This window comes from Gastrolobium bilobum, unplaced genomic scaffold (assembly GCF_033153095.1).
Source record: "Gastrolobium bilobum isolate Gb01-03AN ecotype WA unplaced genomic scaffold, APGP_CSIRO_Gbil_v1 utg1221, whole genome shotgun sequence".
Taxonomy (NCBI): domain Eukaryota; kingdom Viridiplantae; phylum Streptophyta; class Magnoliopsida; order Fabales; family Fabaceae; genus Gastrolobium; species Gastrolobium bilobum.
Genome location: NW_026897257.1, coordinates 1,238,712 through 1,262,140, shown reverse-complemented (window position 1 = coordinate 1,262,140; position 23,429 = coordinate 1,238,712). Strand labels below are relative to the sequence as shown.

The following is a 23,429-nucleotide window of genomic DNA, read 5'->3' as shown; positions in this document are numbered from 1 at the left end:
CTATACTGCTGAAACCATAAATGAAGGTGACTTCAAGTCCATGGTGCATGATCAAGAAAATGCTCTATATCTTGTCTTCAGCCAGTTTTGGAAACTGAAATTTATATTTGCAGAGGCATAACTGCAACTTCAGAAAAGCCATGCTCGTAGACAGAATTTTATATTGATTCTTTAAACTAACATGAAAAACTCAATCATTAAGTGTCAATTTGGAAGCAACTCCCGGTACTGTAGTCAGTTAACTTGTACTTGAACTTCTTGCCATGTGAGAGTTTTTAAATTTTCCAGTAATATATAAAACCAGTAATTGAATGATTTCTTTCATTGCATAAATATAGGAAGGAAAATTTTAAACTTCCGAAGTATCTCATTACAAATTAAGTAAAAAAAGTCGACAGGTGAGAATTGAGACTTGACTTTGAAGAGTTGAGAGCACAGTTTCTTGCTTTCTTCTTTTTGACTTCTCAGCTAGTGCTCACATCACTGTTCAGAGCTATAAAATCCTAGTCCCCGACTCCATTCTTGCTTTATTTGCAACCATTAATGGCATCAATGTTCTTAACATTAAAATATTAAATTAAATATTTCCTCAGGTTTGTCCCATTAAAAACCACTCCCTATTTAACCCGACTAGCGAGTGTGGGATGGAGGCAATCCTTGTACGCAGCCTTACCCTTGCATAATTGCAAAGAGGTTGTTTCCTGAATTCAAACTCATGACCTTTCAGGCTTTCAGTCATGAAAGAAAAACTTCATTTTTATTTTTATTTATTTATTTTATTCTATTGTTATTTTTTTTTTTTTTTTTAATCTCCTCTTATCTATCATTGAATTCATCTACTACCGACTCCAATTAACTTGGGTTAAAGGTGCTGTTGATGTTGATGTTGTCCCATTAAAAACAAGATATTTATATTTTTCAGCAGGCACAGAGAATGAAACCCAACAATCCAATGGTCTTTTCGAATCCAAATTTATTTGCCATAACTGAATTCCAAAACCCTAAACTCAAGACTTCTTTAACCCACAGTGTACACTCAAGAAAAAAATGAAATTCACATCACTTCAAATTATAATAAACCAAAAAATTTCAGAAACTGAATCTCACTGTAAGAGGACCAGCACATTATCCTTCGATGGCCTTTACAAGAAACATATGGTTTGATCTCACTGTAGCTTCCTAATTGATGCATTCTTCTTACTATCCAGTTAACATTGGGTTCAATTCATCTTCAACCACACCACAACTCTTTTAAAATAATTACAGGAATATGTCCTCCCTCTTCCCTTCTCTACATCTGAATGGTTGTTGATAAAACTTGAAATGGATGCAACACAATCTTCACTCAAAATATTCTCTGTTACTAAGCATATCTGGAGTTAGCGCACAAGTCAAAGGCTTAAAGCTGGCCTCCTCTCAGCCTCTTAAGTACTTTTCCCAAACTTATGAGCAGGGGTAAGCCCTTCACTACCAAGCTTCTCTAGAAGGATAAAGAACTAATATTGTTTATGTTGATTTTGGCAGAAAATATCCTGGACTGCTGCTGTTAGTCCTGACAACACGTTACATGTGCTCTTTACAAGTATATAAAGGGATTCAATGTAATGCTTCTTATGATTGGCTGATCCAATTGTGGCAAAGAAATGGCAGTAAGCAAAGTAAGCACCAAGATTCCAATCCTTTGCATATAGTGTGTTGGAAAAGATTCACAAGATGTTCAAACTAGTGCCGAACATCCCAAAAATTGCTTCAATTGGAACTTCTACTGCATTTTTTCAAATTCTCCAATCTACTCCAGATCTTTTGTTAAAAATGTTAGGGTGTGTTCCTTCCTTTAAAACTTGGTGGCTAAGCATGCACTTCATTTATGGGTGCATTACTCAATGTTTGAACACAATCACCTCAACAAATGCTACCCACCCCATCATTGATGAACACAATCTCCTCACCTATATAAGCAGATGAAACCATTTGTGTAAAAAGTTTTTAGACATTGTGAGTGTGTGTATACTCTGAAGAGAAGTTTAAGTGAGAGACCTCTTTAAAGAAGAAACTTGTAACCACCATTGTTGGTGAAGCTTGAGTGTACCACTATTGTTGGTGAGGTTTTAGTGTACCTCTAGTGCCACTAAGTATGAATCCTTTTGTAATCCTATTGTTTCATAGTCGAAGTTTTTCTGGACTTGTGTTCCGTTGTTTTTACTCCTCTACCTTAGAAGAGGTTTTCCACGTTAAAATTTGCTATGACTTTCTCTCCATCTCTGATCTCTTACATTTCCTGTTTTGTATGTGCTGGTCGACCGGTAATACTAAATTGTTGAGCGGAAAACTTGAAGACATTAGCCCGTCGGATTGTGTGTACACCGGGCGATATAGCCTATAGTGCAGATCGAGTAGTTGTACTAGGCGGTAATACTAAATTGCCCTGCTAGTTGTGTCGGCCAGTAAACGCTTCCGCGCGAATCATTTGAGGGACCTCATCCCAACAATGGTATAAGAGTCCAGTCATAAAGGGTTTTGAGGTATCGAGATGGAGACCAGCATTTCCCACGACGGAGATATGTTTAAGCTGACCGCTGATAATTTTACTTATTGGTGACCAATGATAAAAGATTATTTGTATTGCAAAGACTTGTATGAGCCTATCCTCAGTGTCGAGCGACCTGAAGGAAAGAAAGAGATAGAAAAGAAGATCCTAAACTGAAAGGTTGTGTCCACGATCAGGAAATACATCGACAAAAGCCTCTTTGAGCATGTTTCTGAGTTAACCAATGCTCACGAATTATAGACAAAGCTGGAGTCCATGATTCAAAAGAAGACTCCAAGGAACAAAGCACACCTGGTTCGCCGACATATAAAGCTTGAATACAAGGACGACATGAGTATAATTTGTAAAGAACTTTGGGATACACCATCCCAAAAGCTAGCTCGAAGGGTGGGAGTGCCCAAGGTCTTATAAACTCCACATTAGTTGCTCATATAACCAATGTGGGACTATATATATCTCAACACGCCCCCTCACACAAAAGCCCATTAGGCTTGAAGAGTGGACAATGCAACAGGCCCACCTACCTGTGCTAAGCAACTCCACAAGAGAAAGTAGGGGACGGCGAGACTCTGATACCATGTAAATAATAATTTAGTTATTATTTAGTCATTTATTTGTTGTATTGGGCCAAGCCCATTAGGTCAAAATTAGGTTAAGTATTCTCTATAAATAGAGAACCCTTTGTACAGATTATTTACAATTCTAAAATATATCAGAATACCCTTTTTCAAGTTGGTATCAAAGCTCTCGATCTTGAGGGCTCTGCTTCCGCGCCTACGAAACCTTTCTTTTTGTTTCCCATCTCTCGCTGCCATCAGCCGCCACCGGAGAAATTTTCCGGGGACCTCTTGGACCGAGAGATCATTGTTTCTCTTTGTTTTTCTCTCATCTTCCTCAGTAACAAGACCCCAAACAGAACTGTTCATCGTCACCTTCAAACAGAACGTGTTTTTCACTAACGAAGAACACTGTTCATCGCGATTGACCTTCTTTCTGGCGGCCATTCAACTCCGATCAGCCCCAGATAGGTTCGCAACCCTTGGACGACCTTCGCCTGAAAAGCCCAGCCCGATCGGACGTCAGACGCGCCGCTTCTTTCCCTGCGCGTGAATCTCACGCGCCGCCAGCTTCACCGGCGCGTGACAGCGCGTGACGGTGGTTATTGGCTGCGGACCGGTGCAGTCTTGATCGACTCTCCAAGCTCGTTCTGGATCTGTGCTCACCTCTTTGATCGGACGTCGTTTGGTAATTTTTCGTGATTTTTTGGCTTCTTGGTACTATTCTTTGAGTTTTTTTGCAGTATGGCCGCTTCCGACGGTGATTCAACTCTAAACTTATCTAAAAAAAATTCTACCCCATCTGTGGTGACCCCTCTTGGTCACAATGATCTTCCAAGTCTACATCAGAGTTATCGATTTGACGGATCAAATTATTTGTCGTGGTCTCAGTTCATTCGTACTACCATCAAGAGTCGCAATAAGATTGCTCATCTTGATGGCCCTGCTCCTGCTGCCACAGATCCCGATTTTGTTGTTTGGGATAATGAGGATTCTCTTATCATGACTTGGTTGTGGAATTCGATGACTCCTGAAGTGGGTCGTCATTGTATGTTCTTGTCTTCTGCTATGGAGATTTGGGAAATTGTCCGCTCCATTTATTCCTTGAAACAGGATATGGCTGCGCGCTATGAATTGCGCAATAAAATATTCACTACAAAACAAGATTCTTTATCCGTGACCGAGTACTATGGCACTTTGAAGGAGTTATGGACTGAACTTGATCAATTTCAGAGTTTGAAGATGAAATGTACTGCAGATGCTACTGCTTTAGCCAAGGAGGTGGAAAATGAGCGTATTTTTGATTTTCTTGCTGGTTTGAATTCTGAGTATGATCCTATTCGGGTTCAGATACTTGGCTAAGAAACTTTTCCATCCCTTTCTGCTGTTTTCAATACTGTTCGGGGAGAGGAGAATCGTCGGGGTGTTATGATGAACCCTGATAAATCTGTCATGTTATCATCAAATGATGGTGCTGCTTCTAAACCCACTGATGGGTCTGCTATGATTTCAACAAAAAAGGATGGTTCTACTTACAGGAGTTCCTTTCCAAAATATTCTGATGGAGCATCTTCTAGACCTAAGAAAGATGATCGCTGGTGTTCTTATTGTAAAAGAACAGGTCATATCAAGGATATACGCTATCGCCTCCATGGAAAACAAACCGTCTTAGAAAAGATGGCAAGGATGCGTGGTCAAGCGCATTTTACTTCTTCTGATATAGCTCCTACACCTAATGAGACCCAACCTGCATTTCGTCCAGATGAGTTGGAACGACTTCGGACCATACTTGATTCTCTGAGTAAGCCATCTGGTACTAGTGATTTGGCTATGACTGGTATGAGCTCCAAAATTTCTTCTTTTCTTACTTCATGTATTGATTTTAAACATTCTTGGGTTGTTGATTCTGGTGCTACTGATCATATGGCTTGTTGTGCTGACCCCTTTGTTTCTTATAACCCTACCATTGGCACTCATACGATAGCCGTAGCTGATGGCTCACATACATCAGTTGCGGGTTCTGGTAACATAAAATTACAGTCTTCCTTACATCTCAAAGATGCTCTTCATGTCCCTAAACTTTCTACTAATCTTCTTTCTATTCATAAAATCACAAAAGATTTAAATTGCACTGTAACCTTCTTTCCTACTCACTGTGTTTTTCAGGATCTCGCCACAGGGAAGACGATTGGGGGTGCTAAAGAGCAAGGTGGGCTGTACTATCTGGTGTCACAATCTCCTGCAACTCATGTTAAGGATCACATCTTACTGTCACATGGCCAGTCAACTGCTGATTCTCTAATTTGGCTTCATCATAAGCGCTTGGGACATCCTCCATTTAGTTTACTCAAGTCTTTATTTCCGTCTTTGTTTTTGTCTAAGTCTGTTGAGTCTTTTCATTGTGATGTTTGTGAGTTTGCTAAGCATCATCGTGTGTCTTTCCCTTCTAGTATTACTAAAAGTGTTGAACCTTTTGATCTTATTCATTCTGATGTTTGGGGTCCTTCTAAGGTCCCTCATTCTTCTAGAAATAAATGGTTTGTTTCTTTTATTGATGATTGCACTCGTGTAACTTGGGTTTACTTAATGCATGAAAAGTCTGAGGTACCACAACTGTTCTTTCAATTTTATAAAATGATTGAGACTCAATTTTGTAAAAAAATCAAAAGACTAAGGACAGATAATGGTACTGAATATGTCAATCACTCTTTTTCCCAATTTATACAAAATCAAGGTATGATTCATGAACTTACTTGTGTAGACACCCCCTCAACAAAATGGGGTTGCTGAAAGGAAAAGTCACCTTCTTGAAGTTGCTCGTGCCTTACTGTTTCAAACACATGTACCCAAATGCTATTGGGGAAATGTCATTCTTACTGCAGCGTTCTTGATCAATCGTCTACCCACTCGGGTTCTCGATCATGTAAGTCCTATTCACTCCATGACTTCTTTTTTTCCTTCTGTTCCAACTTTGCAAAGTCTTCCTCCTCGAGTGTTTGGGTGTGTTGTCTTTGTTCATATTCATAAACAGCATCGCAGTAAGTTGGGTCCTAGGGCTCTAAAATGTGTCTTCCTTGGATATGCTCCTGATGAGAAGGGCTACAAGTGTTATCACCCTGGAAGTCGGAAATTTTTTGTTTCTATGGATGTTATATTTCAGGAATCTGAGTCCTTTTTCCAAGGTCCTCATCTTCAGGGGGAGAATAATTCACCAGAAGACTCATCACCTTCCTTCTTTGAAACTTCAGTGTCTACTCCTTCACCTGTGTCAATGTCTCTTCCTCTTGTTCCTGTTCCTAATGTGTCTATGTCTGATCCTCCTGTGACTGATCCTCTTATGACTGATACATCAAGTACACCAGAGATACGGAAGATTGTAACACCTGAATTGGTATATCAAAGAAGGAAACAACCCACATTGCCTCAACAGCAACCTCAATCGTCTCAACCATTGGTAAGTCCTGAATCTCATATTTCTGATCAAGATGTTAATACTTCTGATGACTTACCCATTACTACTGCTTCTGATAATTTACCCATTGCTTTAAGAAAAGGAAAAAGATCTTGTTCCAAGAAATCTTGTTCTTCCTGTCCCTCTTGTACTCAATACCCTATCTCCCATTTTGTTTCCTCTGCTAATCTTTCTGTGCAACACAAAAGCTTTGTTTCAGCACTAGATTCTACTTCAATCCCAAAATCAGTACATGAAGCTTTGAAAGATGGGAATTGGGCTCAAGCCATGCAAGAGGAGATGAATGCGTTGGAGAAAAATAAAACATGGGAGGTTATTGATAGACCCAACGGAAAGAAAGCAGTAGGGTGCAGATAGGTTTATGCCCTAAAATATAATTCTGATGGCACTCTTGAGAGATACAAGGCTCGATTAGTCGCCAAAGATTACACTCAGACCTATGGCATTGATTATGAAGAAACCTTTGCTCCAGTTGCAAAGATGAATACAGTGAGAATCTTGTTGTCCCTTGCTGCCCATTACAATTGGGATATAAATCAATTTGATGTGAAAAATGCTTTCCTCAATGGTGAGTTAGAAGAAGAAGTCTACATGGAAATCCCGCCTGGTTTTGATTCTGTGAAGGGGGAAAATAAAGTTTGTCGATTAAAAAAGGCCTTGTATGGATTGAAGCAGTCACCTCGTGCTTGGTTTGGAAGGTTTACTAAGGTTATGATGACCTTAGGATATAGACAGAGTCAAGGAGATCACACTCTTTTCTTCAAGCACTCCCAAAATGGGAAGCTTACTGTGCTCCTTGTATATGTTGATGATATTATTATCACAGGTGATGATTTTGTGGAGAGACAGATTCTGCAGACACGGCTTGCCTCTGAGTTCGAAGTCAAAGACCTTGGGAAACTGAGATATTTCTTAGGGATAGAAGTAGCTCATTCAAGCAAAGGAATTTTTATCAGCCAGAGGAAATATGTTCTTGATCTTCTCAAAGAAGCAGGAAAGCTCGGGTGTAAACCCTCTAATACTCCTATTGAGCAGAATCACAAGATGGGCTATGAAGAAGAGAGTCCTCCAGTTGATAAAGGACAATATCAACAGCTAGTTGGGAAATTGATATATCTGGCCCATACTAGACCAGACCTAGCTTATGCTGTTAGTGTTGTCAGTCAGTTTATGCACGATCCAAAGGAAAAACACATGCAAGCAGTAGAGAGAATTCTTCAGTATCTTAAAGGTACTCCTGGTAAAGGATTATTATTCTGACGTGATGGCAATCTATCTTTAGAAGTCTACACAGATGCTGATTATGCTGGATCCGTGACTGACCGTCGTTCTACCACTGGTTATTGCATGTTTCTTTGCGGTAACTTGGTGACATGGAGAAGTAAGAAACAAGATGTGGTTGCCAGATTAAGTGCAGAAGCTGAATTTCGAGCTATGGCTCAAGGCATTTGTGAGTTACTGTGGCTGAAAATTGTACTTGATGATCTCAAAATAAAATGTGAGGGACCTATGAAGCTGCTATGTGATAATAAGTCCGCTATTTATATAGCTCATAATCTAGTTCAACATGATCGGACTAAACATATTGAGGTCGACTGCCATTTCATCAAAGAGAAACTTGATAGCGGGTTGATTACCACTCCATACATTCCTACTGGGCGTCAATTAGCTGATCTATTAACAAATGGGCTTCCTTCAGACAGATTTCAAGAACTTACTAGCAAGCTGGGAATGATAAATATCTATTCCCCAGCTTGAGGGGAGTGTTGTAAATAATAATTTAGTTATTATTTAGTTTTTATTTAGTCATTTATTTGTTGTATTGGGCCAAGCCCATTAGGTCAAAATTAGGTCAAGTATTCTCTATAAATAGAGAACCCTTTGTACAGATTATTTACAATTCTAAAATATATCAGAATACCCTTTTTCAAGTTAATTGAACACCTCAACAATTACAAAGGTGTTGAGAATCAGCTTTCTAAAACTGAGATGAAAATTGATGATGAGCTCCAGGCTCTACAACTCTTAAGTTCGCTGCCAGAAAGCTGGGATACTCTGGTAGTGACTTTGAGCAATTCGGCTCCAGAAGAAAAATTGACAATGGACATTGTAACAGACAACCTCCTGAACGAGGAGTCCAGAAGAAGAGAAAGATGAATTTTCAGCACGTCTGAAGCGAACGTTGCTGAGAGCAGAGGAAAGACCGATTGACGAGGAAGAAGTAAGAGTCGAGGTCATGACAAGTCCAGAAGCCGGTCAAGGCCTAAATATGAATTGACCTGCTTCTACTGTAGGAAGCTCGGCCACAAGAAGCCAAATTGTCGAACATTGAAGAAAGACCAGAATGCCGGCAATGTTAAGCCAAACCAGATAGATCCAAAGAAGAAAGAGGATAAGAGCACCACTGTTGTGGTTGCAAATGCTGATGACGAAATCTTCCTCCTTGGAGAGGATAATTTTATGAATGTAGCCTATGATGATTGTGCCTAGATTGTTGATTCAGTTGCCTCTTTCCACATCACCTCACACAAGAGCTTCTTTTCTTCCTATAGAAGCGGTGATTTTAGAGTTGTGAAGATGGAAAACCAAGTCACCAGCAAGATTAGTGAACTACTTTGGTGGTGGAAGATGGAAACTAGGCAAAGGTAACTTGGTGGTTGCCCTAGGAAAGAAAGAGGGCTCCCTGTATGTTATACAAAAGAAGATAAATGATAGAGAAGCCAATGCACTATGGACGGGTGAAGCTAGTGTGGAACTGTGGCATAAAAGACTTGGCCTCATGAGTGAAAAAGGTCTTCAAATCTAGAACAATAAAGGCTTGTCGCCCGGGAGGCAAGAACTGATGACCATGCGGAATTGGCAAATGCTAGAAAGCGGTTCACATTGCTATGCTGGAAAGCAGCACAGAGTATCATTTTCCCGATCGGATCAACCTAGACGACACATGTATATTCTAGACCTCGTCTACACCGACATCGCTCCATGGGGCTCAATATTTTATTTTATTTATTGATGACCATTCTCGCAAAGAGTGGGTATATTTGTCAAAATCTAAAAACTAGGTTTTCTAAGCCTTTAAGGAATTTCATGTCATGGTAGAAAGGGAGACCAGGCGGAAGCTGAAAGTAGTCCGACCGGATAACGGGGGGAAATACTGCGGCCCGTTTGATACCTACTGTCGAGCAACCATTATAAGACTTAAGGAGAAGCCCCCCAAGACTCCTCAGCTAAACGGAGTTGTTGAGCGGATGAATAGAGCAATTGAAGAAAAAGGTTTGATGCTTGTTATCACATGCCAAGCTGCCTAAGTCATTCTGGGGTGAAGTTGTCTGAACGGCTGCTGATTTTATCAACTTATCACCATCCAGACCACTTGAAGGAAAAATTCCAGTAGAAATATAAATCGGTCGGAAAGCAACATATGATCATTTGAAAATGTTTGGTTGCCAGGCGTTTGTTCATATCCCCCAAGATGAAAATGCGAAGCTTGACGCCAAAACAAAAGAATTTATTTACCTCGATTCACTAAGATGTTAGTTTGGATATAGACTTTGAGATCTGTAAAGAACCAATTCAACCCAAAAGCTTAAGCTGTTGGGTGAGGCTACATTAATGGTTTTATATATCTCAACACACCCCCTCACACGAGAGCCTACTGGGCTTGAAGGGTGGACAATGCACAAGCCCACCTACCTGTGCGAACAAAGAAATTCCACTTGAAAGAAAGTGGGTGGCGGCGAGGATTGAACCCGGGACACGAGGCTCTGATACCATGTAAAGAACCAATTCAACCCAAAAGCTTAAGCTGTTGGGTGAGGCTACATCAATGGTTTTATATATCTCAACCGGATCCAATCAACCGGAAGATTGTTAGAAGCAGAGATATGATCTTTCATAAAGATGAAACATCAAAGACATCTCAAAGCCCAAAATGATCTTGCATGAAGACTCCATTCCCCCTGTCCGGGCAGAAACTGGGGAAGAAAATGTTGAAGAAAATGAACAAGAAGTGTCGACCGGGAACGATGGAAATGAAGAAAATGACATACATAGCGATCACCCAGAAAAAAACAATGTGCAGGACACTCAACTTGACCGACCGAAAACAAACACTCGACTAGAGTGAGACGACTATCCACCAAGTATCCACCTGATGAGTATACTATGGTTGCTGAAGAAAGAGAACCACAAAGCTATGAAGAGGCCATGTCAAGTCCCGATCCGAATGAATGGGAAAAAACAATGAAAGAAGAGATGAAGTCTCTACAAGAGAACCAAACTTATGAGTAGACCAATTGCCTAAAGGAAGACAAGTTCTGAAGAATAAATGGATATTCAAAATCAAGTATAAGGCGACCAGCCAAAGGCCGAGACACAAAGTCAGGATTATAGTGAAAGGTTGCAATCAGAATAAAGGAGTTGATTTTGACAAAATATTTTCTCCTGTCGTGAAGATGACTTCAAGACGATCGATATTAGCTATGACAGTCTCAATGGACTAAGAAGTTGAGTAGATGGACGTGAAGAATGCATTCCTTCACGGTGACCTGGAAGAGGAGATCTATATGAAACAACCTGAAGGGTTTCGAGCAATAGGTCCAAAAGATCAAGTTTGTCGATTGAAGAAGAGTCTATACGGCATGAAGCAAGTCCCTCGGCAATGGTACAAGAAGTTTGAATCTTTCATAACCGAGCATAAGATCATGAAGACGAAGGTCGACCACTACTAATTAAGAGGTATAAGGTCGGAGATTTCCTAATTTTACTTTTATATGTTGATTATATGCTGATTGTAAGGCAAGACAAGTCAAAGATTGCTGCCCTGAAGAAGGCTTTGAGCTCGTCCTTCTCAATAAAGGTCCTTGGCCTTGCAAAGCAAATCCTTGAAGAAGATTCAGCATGGACAAGGCCAAAATTGTGAGCACCCCCAGGCCGGACACATAAAGCTAAGTCAGAAGCAATGCTCAAAGACTGATGAAGAGAAAGACGAGATGATGAAGATCTCATACCAGCCCACGGTCAGAAGTTTGATGTATGCAATGGTTTGCACAAGACCCGACCTATCATATGTTGTTAGAATAGTCATCTGATATTGATCTAATCCCAGCCAGAAACACTAGGAAGCTGTTAAATGGATTTCCAAATATCTTAAAGGAACGACCAACTAATGCCTCTGTTTTGGAGAAGGTAAGGCCGAACTTGAAGGCTTTATGGATGCTGATTTAGGGGCAGATTTCGACTCAAGGAAGTTGACGACTAGATATCTGATGACTTTTGGAGGAGATGTTGTCTCCTAGTAATCAAAGCTGCATAAATGTGTTACACTTTCTACAATGGAGGCTGAGTACATAGTGGCGACTGAAACTTGCAAGGAGAAGATATAGATGAAGAAGTTCCTCCTTGAACTCGGCCATGAACAAGACAAATATAAACTGAAGTGTGATAATCAAAGTGCAATCCACTTAGCAAAGAATTTTGTTTTATCACTCCCGTACGAAACATATTGATGTGAGGTATCACTGATCGGGTGGTGATAGAAGAAAAACAACTTGAACTAGCCAAGGTGTATATTGACCAGAACTGGGCAGTCATGATGACAAAGCCGGTTGGTACAAGGAAATTTGAAAACTGTTGTCAAGGTGCCGGGCTGCTAAGTCCCAACCGGTGAACTGCTAATCTTGACGCATTAAAGTCGGAAGGGAGAGATTTGTTTGGGTGTGTTCCTTCCTTTAATGCTTGGTGGCTAAGCATACACTTCATTTATGGGTGCATGGCTCAATGTCTAAACGCAACCACCTCAATAAATACTACCCACCTCATCATTGCTAAAGACTTTGGAAGAAGATGTAGAATTTCTTCTCACCTATATAAGCAGATGAAACCATTTGTGTAAGAAGTTTTTAGATACTGTGAGTGTGTGTATCCTCCAAAGAGAAATTTAAGTGAAAGATCTCTTTAGAGAAGAAACTTGTAACCACCATTGTTAGTAAAGCTTGAGTGTACCACCATTGTTGGTAAGGTTTGAGTGTACCTCTAGTGTTACTAGGGAAATTTGAATCTCTTTGTAATCCAACTATTTCATAGTGGAAGTTTTTTTGGACTTTTGTCCCGTGGTTTTTACTCCTCTTTCTTATGGGAGGTTTTCTACATTAAAATTTGCTATATCTTTCTCTTTATCTCTAATCTATTACATATGTGATGGCTGACCGGTAATACTAAATTGCCGACCGGTAAGACTAAATTGTTGAGCATAAAGCTTGAAGACATTAGCCCGTCTGATTATGTGTATACTGGGCGGTAAAGCCTGTAGTCCAAACCGAGTAATTGTACTGGGCGGTAATACTGAATTGCCATGCTAGTTGTACTGGGCGTTAATATTGAAATGCCCTGCTAGTTGTACCAGGCAGTAAACACTTTAGCGCAAATCATTTGAGGGACCCCGTCCCAACAAAAAATGCTGAATCTTGGGTGACAGAACTTCAACCATCTTATCTTTCTTAAAGTATTGTATATTTTTATCCATCCTCATCATTTTCATGCTTTGTGCAGATAGGTTCTTGTTCCCTCGTTTTGTTAATTTTAGAATTAAGAAAACATATATGTATTAAACAAACAAAAACCATAAAGAAAAGAACCTTGTATAATCTGTTATCCTAAAACCACACTTTTGGACCTCTAAATCAATGGAGAACTCATGACAGACAGATACTAGAAACTTGTCCTATATCCCCCATTGCAGAAAGAATATTAGGTACCAAAAAATGAAATAGATAGCTGCATGAATGCTAACAGCTTGTATTAACAGGGAAGAAAGTTCCACTTCTTCCGCATAGACCTTTAAATGAAATAAAATTCAAATTTACATTGCTATTACCAATCAGTACTTTGTGATTGTGTATCTTTTTAGCCATTTGAGCAGGTCCTGCTTATCTTTTTAAACGTGATTCCATGAAAGCATAAATTCTATTCAATATTTCCCCAATCCCTACCCACTCGCCTCTTTTGTTCTTTTGGGAATAGATCTCTCATGTGAATTATTAACATGAAGAAAAACGTAGGCACCAAAAACTCCAAAACAGAACCGTACAAATATTGACAAGATCCCATCAGTGGAGCTCTGTTTAGATTATTTTTGTTAATGTCTCCCTTCATATGACCTTGACAAGTGAAAAACTCACTTGAGAGAATCCATTCCCCCTTCTTTTGCCCTCAATTTGGTTCCAAAACCATTAAAATGATAGAAAGCAGTGCTCTATGAATGGTAAAATTAACAACATGTCCACATATTGGGTACAAATTGTAAAACAGAGAAAATAAAAATATCAATCATATTATTATTTAAAAAAAAAAAGAACATGACAATAATAGCAATAACAAGAGAGTGAGTGAGTTATAGAACTCAGAAGAATTTGACACATACCCTCCAACGCTTGAGGCGTTGAATCGGAGCATTCTTTGTGCTGGTAATATCAAATGGATCAGAAGAGTAGTCTCGGTCATCAAAATCAGTGGGAGACCCAGCCTCTATATCAAGCTGCTGCATCTGGTCGCAAGGAGAAGAACCCTTGGAGAAACTCATAGTTCCTGAAACTGTCGCAGGAAAGATGGCACCGTCACTAACTCTATATATCCCTCACTACCACTTCATAGTAAATCATGATAACCGTTTTCGTTATTAATGGCTCCACTTCCACTCTAAGAACAAACCTCACTGGATCAACTATTTCTTCACAAGAAAAACTCCAAACCATTTTCAAGAAAAAATTTCACTAATCCTTGTCTTTATCGTTCAAAGTCGTACTTCACTGGTCTCTAATTTCAACTCAATTATTTCAATTGCACAGTACAATACGTCTCTCTCTCTCTCTCTCTAGAAAATACCAGCTTCTAAAATTTCTCTATCAATGCAGTATACATTATGCTTATATATGCGTATAAGCACAGTTGTGAGTGACTTACCGGGAAAATAAGAGACTATTTATTTTTTACTGTGATAGTGATAGTGATAGTGATAGTCTTCCTCTAGTCTTCGTCTTCGCCTCGGTCTTCTTGTTTCTCTGAACCTTATTGTGAAGCCTGAAACCCTTCAGTGAAGGAAACAAGTACTAATAATTAATAAATAAACAACGCAACCCCGCACCTGAGAATACAAATCATTAATTTCCGTTCATGACATTCTCGCCTTATGCAAGAATATATCCAAAAACAGAATAATATATTTTCTAATTTTTTAATAAAGTTCCCTCTTTCGACGAAACTTCGCATAATAAATTAATAATTCAATATTCAATTTATGTGCCTAAGAATATATTCGCTTTACTTCTTTTTTTATTATTATTATTTATAACATTGTTGAAACAACATGCAGTCTTTATCAGTACATGCCTTGGCATTTTATTCATGATATTGGTTTTGTTATATTGTCAAATTAAGTTTTGACACATGAAGGAGACATAATGATGGGTGATAATGCGGTAAGCATAAAGCATGGCAAGTGTGGTTGGAGAATAACCGACGTGTGGCACATGTGCCAAGAGGCACATTCACTAATGCTTAGCATAATTGACTAAGGAATTTGAATATTATGAGCAATAACACGAAAACCATTCCTAACTATGACGCACGAGTACGACACCAGATATTCAGTTGTTGGTGGAGAAAAACGGGTCAAGGTTGGTTTATCTCTTTCTGGTATGTTGTTTGGAACACCAACTGCATTTGTTTGGTATGTGTCACGGATTATAGGTGCTACCCATCACCTACTCATAGCTATGACTATGGCAGAATGCATGCCATTACGGTGACTGGTGATAAATTCAAATGCATACGCGGGAGTTATTAATATCTGTTTCCATGTCCATTTTACAAATAGCTGTTTATCTTTATGACTATTGAAAAAGACTTGGTAATAAAGAATTCATTGGTCTGTCAACATTTTTACTAATTTGTTTTATATTTATCCAAATGGGGTCCATTCCTTTGCTCATTAGAATGGTTCTGAAAAATGGTCCGGCCCGTTGAAATGGGAACCTATCCATAGTTAGATCTACTCTAGGAGGCTCTATTTGATTGTGTTTTAGTTTTTTTTTCTTAAAATAATTTTGTAGAATTGTTTATAAGAATTGTTTTTCAGAACAAAAGAAGAAAAAAATCCACTTGATAAAATTGTTTTTAAAAGAGTTTTAAAATTTAAAAAACAAAAAAAATTGCTTGATAATTTTGTTTTGAAAACATATTTTCAAAGTTAGAAAACAGAAAACTCGTTTGATTATTTTCTTCATTTTGTAATTTTGCCCACTTAAAATACCCAAAAGTTGGGATCCAATCATTGGTGAATCTCTTCGGAATCTGCTCAACAAAAATTTTTGATCCCTGAAAACCATGTCCGTCAAGTGTTTAAGCAACTTTCTTCAGAAAAGAATGTTCCTTTAACAGTGCTGATTGTTTAGATATAACTGAAAACTTAGATATATTGCAAAAACTAGTTTCAAACGAATAAGGAATTATTTTCCCTATTTCTTCGTGAATATTGATTGAAGAGGATAATGATAACGGGAGAGAGACGGAGGGATTGAGAGGAAAGTTAGAGTTGCAACGAAGAAGAAGGGGAAAAACTTGAAATCTTAAATGATTTATAATAATATGTTGGTATTTACACTATTTCCATTAATGAAAACAGAGTGTTCTCCGTGTTTTTGTAATTCTCAAAACAAAAACAAGTCAAAGGTGTACTGAGATTTTTGTTCTAAAAACTAAAAACTAGTGATTGTTTTTAAAACTATTTTTAGGAAACACTCTTATCAAACAAAATTTTTTGTTTTTTGATTTTCAAAACAAAAAAACTGTTTTCTTAAACACTAATCAAACATACCCTTAGACTCTGTTTGAATACTGTTTTCAAAAACAGTTTTTTAGTTTTTAGAACAAAAAAACTCGTTTGGTAAGGTCTGTTTTGTAAAAAAAGTTTTAAAAACTGTAACTATTTTTTTGTTTTTAGAATCAAATTTAGAAAACATGCTTGAGTTGTTTTTGTTTTCTTTTTTGGTTTTTAACTTTCAAAATAAAAAAAACATAGAAAACAACTGTTTTCATAATTATTCTACAAAATAGTTTTAAGAACAAAAAAAACCAAAACACAATCAAACAGACCCTTTAACGCTCCAGCCCCATAAAATATTAGGTGGGGCTGAAGAGAGAGAGTGAAGAGAAATTGAGGGGAGAGGAAGGAAATAAATAAATAAATTACATGCGTCATTCCTTCAATGAGAGGACCACCATAGCCCTGGAACATGATAAAAATTTCCCTAGTTTAGGAATATATCTTTAATGATATAGGAGTAGTTACTTTTTTATTAAAAAATATATATATATATAATAAGATTTAGGTGTTTATAGTTATAAATGAATGGGAGAAAAAAAAGTAAAATTAAATATTTTATTTTTTTTCTAATTTTAATAAGGATGTATTGAGTCTTCCATGTCTCCGTTATATGGAAGATATTTTTCTGGGGTTTAGTTTCAAAATTTTAAAAGTCAGTTTGGGAATAGATAAATAAACAAGAAAATAAAACCATGTAGATAGACCTATTCGACCAACCCTATGTATGCTCAGTAGATCCATCATGTGTTGTACAAGACTTCCTTGGACACATGTTTCCTCATATTTCTCACGCACGTATAACTTTTTACACGTCATAGGTCATGTAGTCTCACACCTATGAGGCCCATAGAGCTGCAAACGGTTATGGCATCACGCTTTGTGCACTCGGAGAAAATCTTTAACCTCCTATATAAGGGGGCCTCAGCTCCTTTTTACTGTTCATCTTCTTCATTCGCTTTTTTTAGCTATTACTCTGCTGGACTCTCGTCATGGCAATAATCGTAGCCCTTATACACCTTCCCCATTTCAACACATTCAGCTTTCTTGAGGCTAATCGAAAATACCTACGAGCTCTAGTCTATATCACTGCCTCTTTCATCTCCTTCAAATCAACATTCTTTGCCCATTTGAAAAATAGATCCGTATTTCGTACTCTAATTCAGATTAAGGCTTTTATTTCTCTCTTATCACATCAAATTCGTATCTACCTATATAAATTTATGACAGTTAATGTAGTACTTATGTTTTGACCTTAGTGACATGTTTAAAAATAAAAAATAAAAATAAAAACGAACAAGCATTTAAAATATTACTTCCAAAGATTTGGCTACTAGTTGAGAGAAATTCAAAATTCAACACATGAAAAAATAGAGAGTCTAATGAAATAAAAAGGAGAGCTAAAACCAACTACATAATTTCTTTTAGGAAAAAAATATATGTCATTTTAAAAGATGTAAAAATATGTCATTTTAAGTGAGAAAAAAAGATATATAATGAGAAAAAAATAAAAATGTAGATTCTACCTCTTTGTGAGAGTGAAATGACACAAATTGTGTCATTTAAAAGGACAAATATTTTTTCTTTTCTTTTAAAAGTTTGAGTTAGAAACTAGTTTTGAGTGTTAGGTAAATTAAGTGATCTACATTTATTATATATTTTCTAACAGAATGCAAACACCCCACTTAATTTATATAATGGGATCCACATAATTATAAAATAAAAAAATACAAATAAAAAATTTAAAAGGTCAATGTATCTGTAGGAAAATCAACTACTTCCCAGCGGATGGAGAGTAGTTTTTCCCTTTATATAATGGAATGAAATCTCTTTCAAAGAATGTGTTTTGGTTTATTTAAGTCCAACAGGTCAAGCCTAATGATATAGCACACTTCTAGAATCTTCTGGAAGGGCACACCATACCCTTACACTAGCAGCATGTCAGGTGAGGGACAACTCACTTGTGGATAGACCCACTTCCCCAGCTGAAGCATGGGGATCTTATCTTCTCATGATTCATCTTGTGAACTAGGACCCCATGGCATGGGCACACACACCCCCTCCCTTTTTACATACAGCACCCGGGAAGCTACCGTGGAGTCATGGTTCCTACCTTGATTACTAAGAGCACTCCTACATCAACATACTATACCTCCGTGAGATAGATTTATGAACCTTCTACGGTTCAGAATGACTCCCTAAAATATGTTTCAGAACTCCTATAATTAACCGAACCAATTACACCGATGAACAGTTAACATATTTTTGGGAGCCATTGGTTTAAGGAATATGTTTTATTTTCATTAATCATGTAAATAAACTCTACAAGAAAACCGAAGAAAGTAAAGACTGGATGATGGAGATTATTAAATTATGCGAACTCTGATTTGTTCAAGAGACAAATGCAGAATTTGTTCCTAAATTCTCAGCTACCGAAACTTTTTGATTGAACCAAACTTCCTCATTTCACATCTCACTACCGTACCCAAAATTAAGAAGAAAAACAAAAAAAGTTTTATTCAGGCGAAACTTGAAATCTTTATGTTGAGAAGGGGTCAAGAGTTAATTTTTACTTTTTAAAAAGAGATTAAATATAACATAAATAAAACTTTCGAAAAGTTGCAGAAATTTTTTGAGAGTTGGGCCATCTGTCCCTGGTTTAATGGTTTTACTCTCCTACACATATTATTTATTGTAAGAACATCCGTTCCTTTATTGTATAGTTGTATTAAAAACTCCCACCACCACAACAATCCCTGTTGAGATTAAAAGACAGATAAAAGTATTAAAAGATTGATTAAGAGAGATTATTACCATTACAAAAAGATGCTTGAACTATTTGTCCTTGAGCCATATAATTATAACATTTGCAGCTAATAGCATTCAGGATGACATCTGCAACACCGAGATACATATAGTAAAAAGACGCAATTAGAGTTTGAAAATTTGACCTTATAAGTACATACATTACATGAAATGAAAGGTAACTATACCGGGCGCAGATAACAGATACCAGCAGGTCAACAACAAATATTAACTATAAAGTAAGAGATAGCTTTGGGAGAATGCAGAGTGCTCAGTTCACTTGTTTGTTCTGCGACTCTCTATTTAATTCCTGCAAATATATACGCATATATCCTTCTTTCCTGGAAATTTCCCTTTGCTAAATTTATTTAATTTCTTTTTTTACTTTTTAATTTGTTGGTGTTAGAGAATCAAGTAAGGTATAGATTATTAATGTAGCAACTTCCGTAAGTACTACAGATGACAGGCATGAAGCATCCTTGGCCTGGAAAAAGAACAGTGCTCCTCTCATGTGGCAACTTCCAGCACTTCCTTTATATAGAATAATATTTGGGGTGACTATTGTGTTCAAATTGAACTGATTTAATTAAAATAAAAACAAATTAAAAACCGAATAAACTAACAAATTCAAAAAATCTCTTTCTTTTTTTTCTTAGGGAAAAATTAAAAAATTCAAAAACTGACCTAATACACCAAATCAAAATTATATATATATCAACACCAAAAAAAAATTATATATATATATATATGAGGCGAGGTATTCTTATACCGATGTAAAAATATAAAGTCTTACACCAATATTGATCATTGATTAGCTTGCATTTAATGACTCACATATATCATAAATTTAGATAAAAATTAAATCAATAGTGATTTAGAGTGTAACTTACATCAATGTAAAATGATCATGATCCATACATATATACATATATATATATATATATATGGGAAATGATCCGTTTACAAATTTTTTGCAAATTACACTATGTACTCTCGGAAGTACACTAGGTTACCTAGTATATTTTCGGGAGTACATACTGTAATTTGTAAGAGTTTGTAAATAAAAAGTTTGTAAATATAATCTTTCACTATATATATACATATATATATATATATACATGAAGAAAACATTTCTGCAGCCACTTTAGATAAGGTTGTCCACAACTACCCCTTTTTAACTAAGTACGACCGGTCGTACATTAAAAGCAATGTTATTAAAACCGTCCGGTCATCGACCCGATCGAGGTACTGGGTCACTGGTTCAATCGCATGGCTCGGTAATTATATGCAATTTTATAATTTATATTAAAAAATTATAAACATACTCAAATAACTAAAAAATGATAAAAATTTCAAATATTTTAATATAAAAAATAATAAATCACATATTATTATCGAATAAAATATCAAACAAAAATATAATAAACGTGATACGGGACTTTAGGTTCAGAAAGCGACATGACTAACTATAAATTAATTCAAAATTTTCTACATAGTACATAATTGAGATAATATTAGTGTTGTAGGTACATAACTTATGTAAGTCAAAACGCAAAAAAATATTCAAATATTTTCATTATGATTTTTTTTGAAAAAAAAAATTTGGAATTTTTTTTTTTTGGACTGGGCCGGGTCACCGGTTTTTTATGAAAACCGGCCAGGTCGGACTGCGTCGCACCGGTTCTAATGCATGTCAGTCTGTTACTTCAACCGGACCGGTTATATGACCGGTTTACCGGTTCCCGGGTCGATCCGGTTTTAATAACTATGATTAAAAGCAATGTTATTCAAACCGGCCCGGTCATTGACCCGGTCGAGGTACTGGGTCACTGGTTCAACCGCATGACCCGGTAATTATATGCAATTTTATAATTTATATTAAAAAATTATAAACATACTCAAATATCTAAAAAAAATGATAAGATTTTCAAATATTTTAATATAAAAAATAATAAATGACATATTATTATCCAATAAAAGATCTAACAAATATATAATGATCGTGATACGTGACTTTAGGTTAAGAAAACGACATCTCTAACTATAAATCAAATCGAAATTTTCTGCATAGTGCATAATTGAGATAATATTAGTATTGTAGTTACATAACTTATGTAAGTCAATAAGCAAAAAAATATTCAAATATGTCCTTTATGATTTTTTTTTGAAAAAAAAAATTCAATTTTTTTTTGGGACCGGGCCGGGTCACCGGTTTTCATGAAAACCGGCCGAGTCGCACCGGGTCGCACCGGTTCTGATGCATAACCGGTCTGTTGCTTCAAACGGACCGGTTTACCGATTCCCGGGTCGGTCCGGGTTTCATAACACTGATTAAAAGTGCATTTTCTCTCTCCTCCACGTCAGCCGACAGTGTCTTAGGAGAGAGAGAGAAAGAGCAGCTTTATTGTTATAACTAAGTACGACCGGTCGTATTTAGTTAAAAATGGCTAGCTGTAGATAACCTTATCTAAAGTAGCTGTAGGAATACTTTTCCATATATATATAGGGGCATGATATTCTTACACCGGTGTAAGAGTTAGAACTTAGAAGTCTTACACTCAATCTTGGCAGCATATCCTGGCTTGCTGTATGTGCAGCGGCTGCAGAAATGATCTTGCCATATATATATATCGTGCTAAGTTTATAAATATTGAAAATTGATTTAATATAAAATATATAATTTTTTTTTCTATAGATTGAAGTAAAGACAGAAAAAAAAAACATAAAAAAGACTAGACATGGAAGCTCCTAACGAGTCACTGCACATTTAGCAAAAATCACATCTCTATTGTCAGCCTATATATAGATTTATTTTTAAATTTTTAAAATACTTTAAGTTAATCTATTTATTTTAATATATTTTGCTTAAACTTATGAATTCAAAATGTTGTAATACTTTAAAATATGAATCTTTGTATAATAAGACAGAAAAAATTAATTTATAAATAATTTAGAAATATATGAGTTTTATTGATAAAAAATATTTTTATCTATTTATTAATCTGATCTCAAACACATAATAAGATAATAGTAATTTCAAACTATTTATCTAATGCGCACAAAATGGATTTAAATCCATTGCACAAGTTGGACCATATTGGATTCCACTCATTTTAACTTAAACCAAATCTAAATTACTTCGGGAATTTGGGTTGATTCAAACCGTTGAATTAATAAATACTCATTTTAAAACAATAAGAATTAATTTCACTCATAAAATGTTATTTTAAAACAAATAATTATTTATTTGAATATAATAATTGATTTAAAATCTTTTAGTGTAAATTAATCTAATTTTTAAAATACATATTTAATAAAATAATAATTAAAATTAATTTTTAAACTCTAATTATATAAAGAAAGAAAGAAAATACTAACCGCGGATTATTACAATTAGCCCATGACGTACACAGAAATGACACTCCCTAGTTACCACATTATAAAGTATAGACTATAGACTAGATCTATGATTTTATAAATTAAATAAGGGAAAAATAAATCTTATGTTGTAGGAGAATTCTAATCTCTTGTCATAGATACATCAAGTGCACGACCCACCTATTTAAAAAAAATAAAAAAATGAGTAGCATACCTTTTTATAGTGTGTGTAAGAAGAATTTGTTTTCTCATGCAACATGAGAAAAACAAATCCCATTAAATAAAAATAGCCCAATGCTTTTGGATGCTGAGATTTAAGGCGGAGGATACTTATTTCTAAGGGGGGAAATCACATGATAATTATAACAAAAAATACATTATATTTTTAAAGTGAAACACTATTTTAGTGAAATACTATTTTAAAATATAGAAAAATATTTCTACAGTTACTGTAGATAAGTTATCTGCACTTACTCCCAAAATGACGTCGTGTTGGGATAGAAATATTATAATTATAAAGACTATAATAACCCTGAAATAAATTAAAATTATAAAAATACTATAATTTTCGCCCAAAATGATGTCGTATTAGGCTTACTGCAGATAACTTATTTGCATTAACTGCAGAAAAAGTGAACCCTTTAAAATATATATAAATTTTCAGTTTGATTTGATTTAGATTGGTTTTAAATTTGGATAAAATGTTATCAAATCCAACTACTTTATTATTATTATTTTTCTTGAATTTTTCAGTTTTAATTATATTGATTTGATTTTACACGCAAAGAGTAT

At 36.1% G+C, this 23,429-nt stretch overlaps 1 protein-coding gene and 1 long non-coding RNA gene across 2 annotated transcripts in view; both read right to left on the bottom strand.

Annotated features, from left to right (window-relative positions):
• Positions 1 to 14,449, bottom strand: part of LOC133305340 (calcium-transporting ATPase 8, plasma membrane-type-like) — a 33,420-nt gene extending 18,971 nt beyond the window's left edge. Inside the window, exon 1 of the mRNA XM_061505530.1 lies at positions 13,998 to 14,449. Within this exon, the coding sequence (XP_061361514.1) occupies positions 13,998 to 14,156 (159 nt within the window). The 5' untranslated portion in view covers positions 14,157 to 14,449. The remainder of the gene's footprint in view (positions 1 to 13,997) is intronic.
• Positions 14,450 to 16,758: 2,309 nt separating this feature from the next.
• Positions 16,759 to 19,540, bottom strand: LOC133305342 (uncharacterized). The gene is made up of 3 exons (XR_009750760.1): positions 19,448 to 19,540; positions 19,269 to 19,349; positions 16,759 to 16,859 (listed from the first exon to the last, which is right to left on the bottom strand). It is a non-coding gene; the product is annotated as an uncharacterized LOC133305342 (long non-coding RNA).
• Positions 19,541 to 23,429: the final 3,889 nt, after the last annotated feature.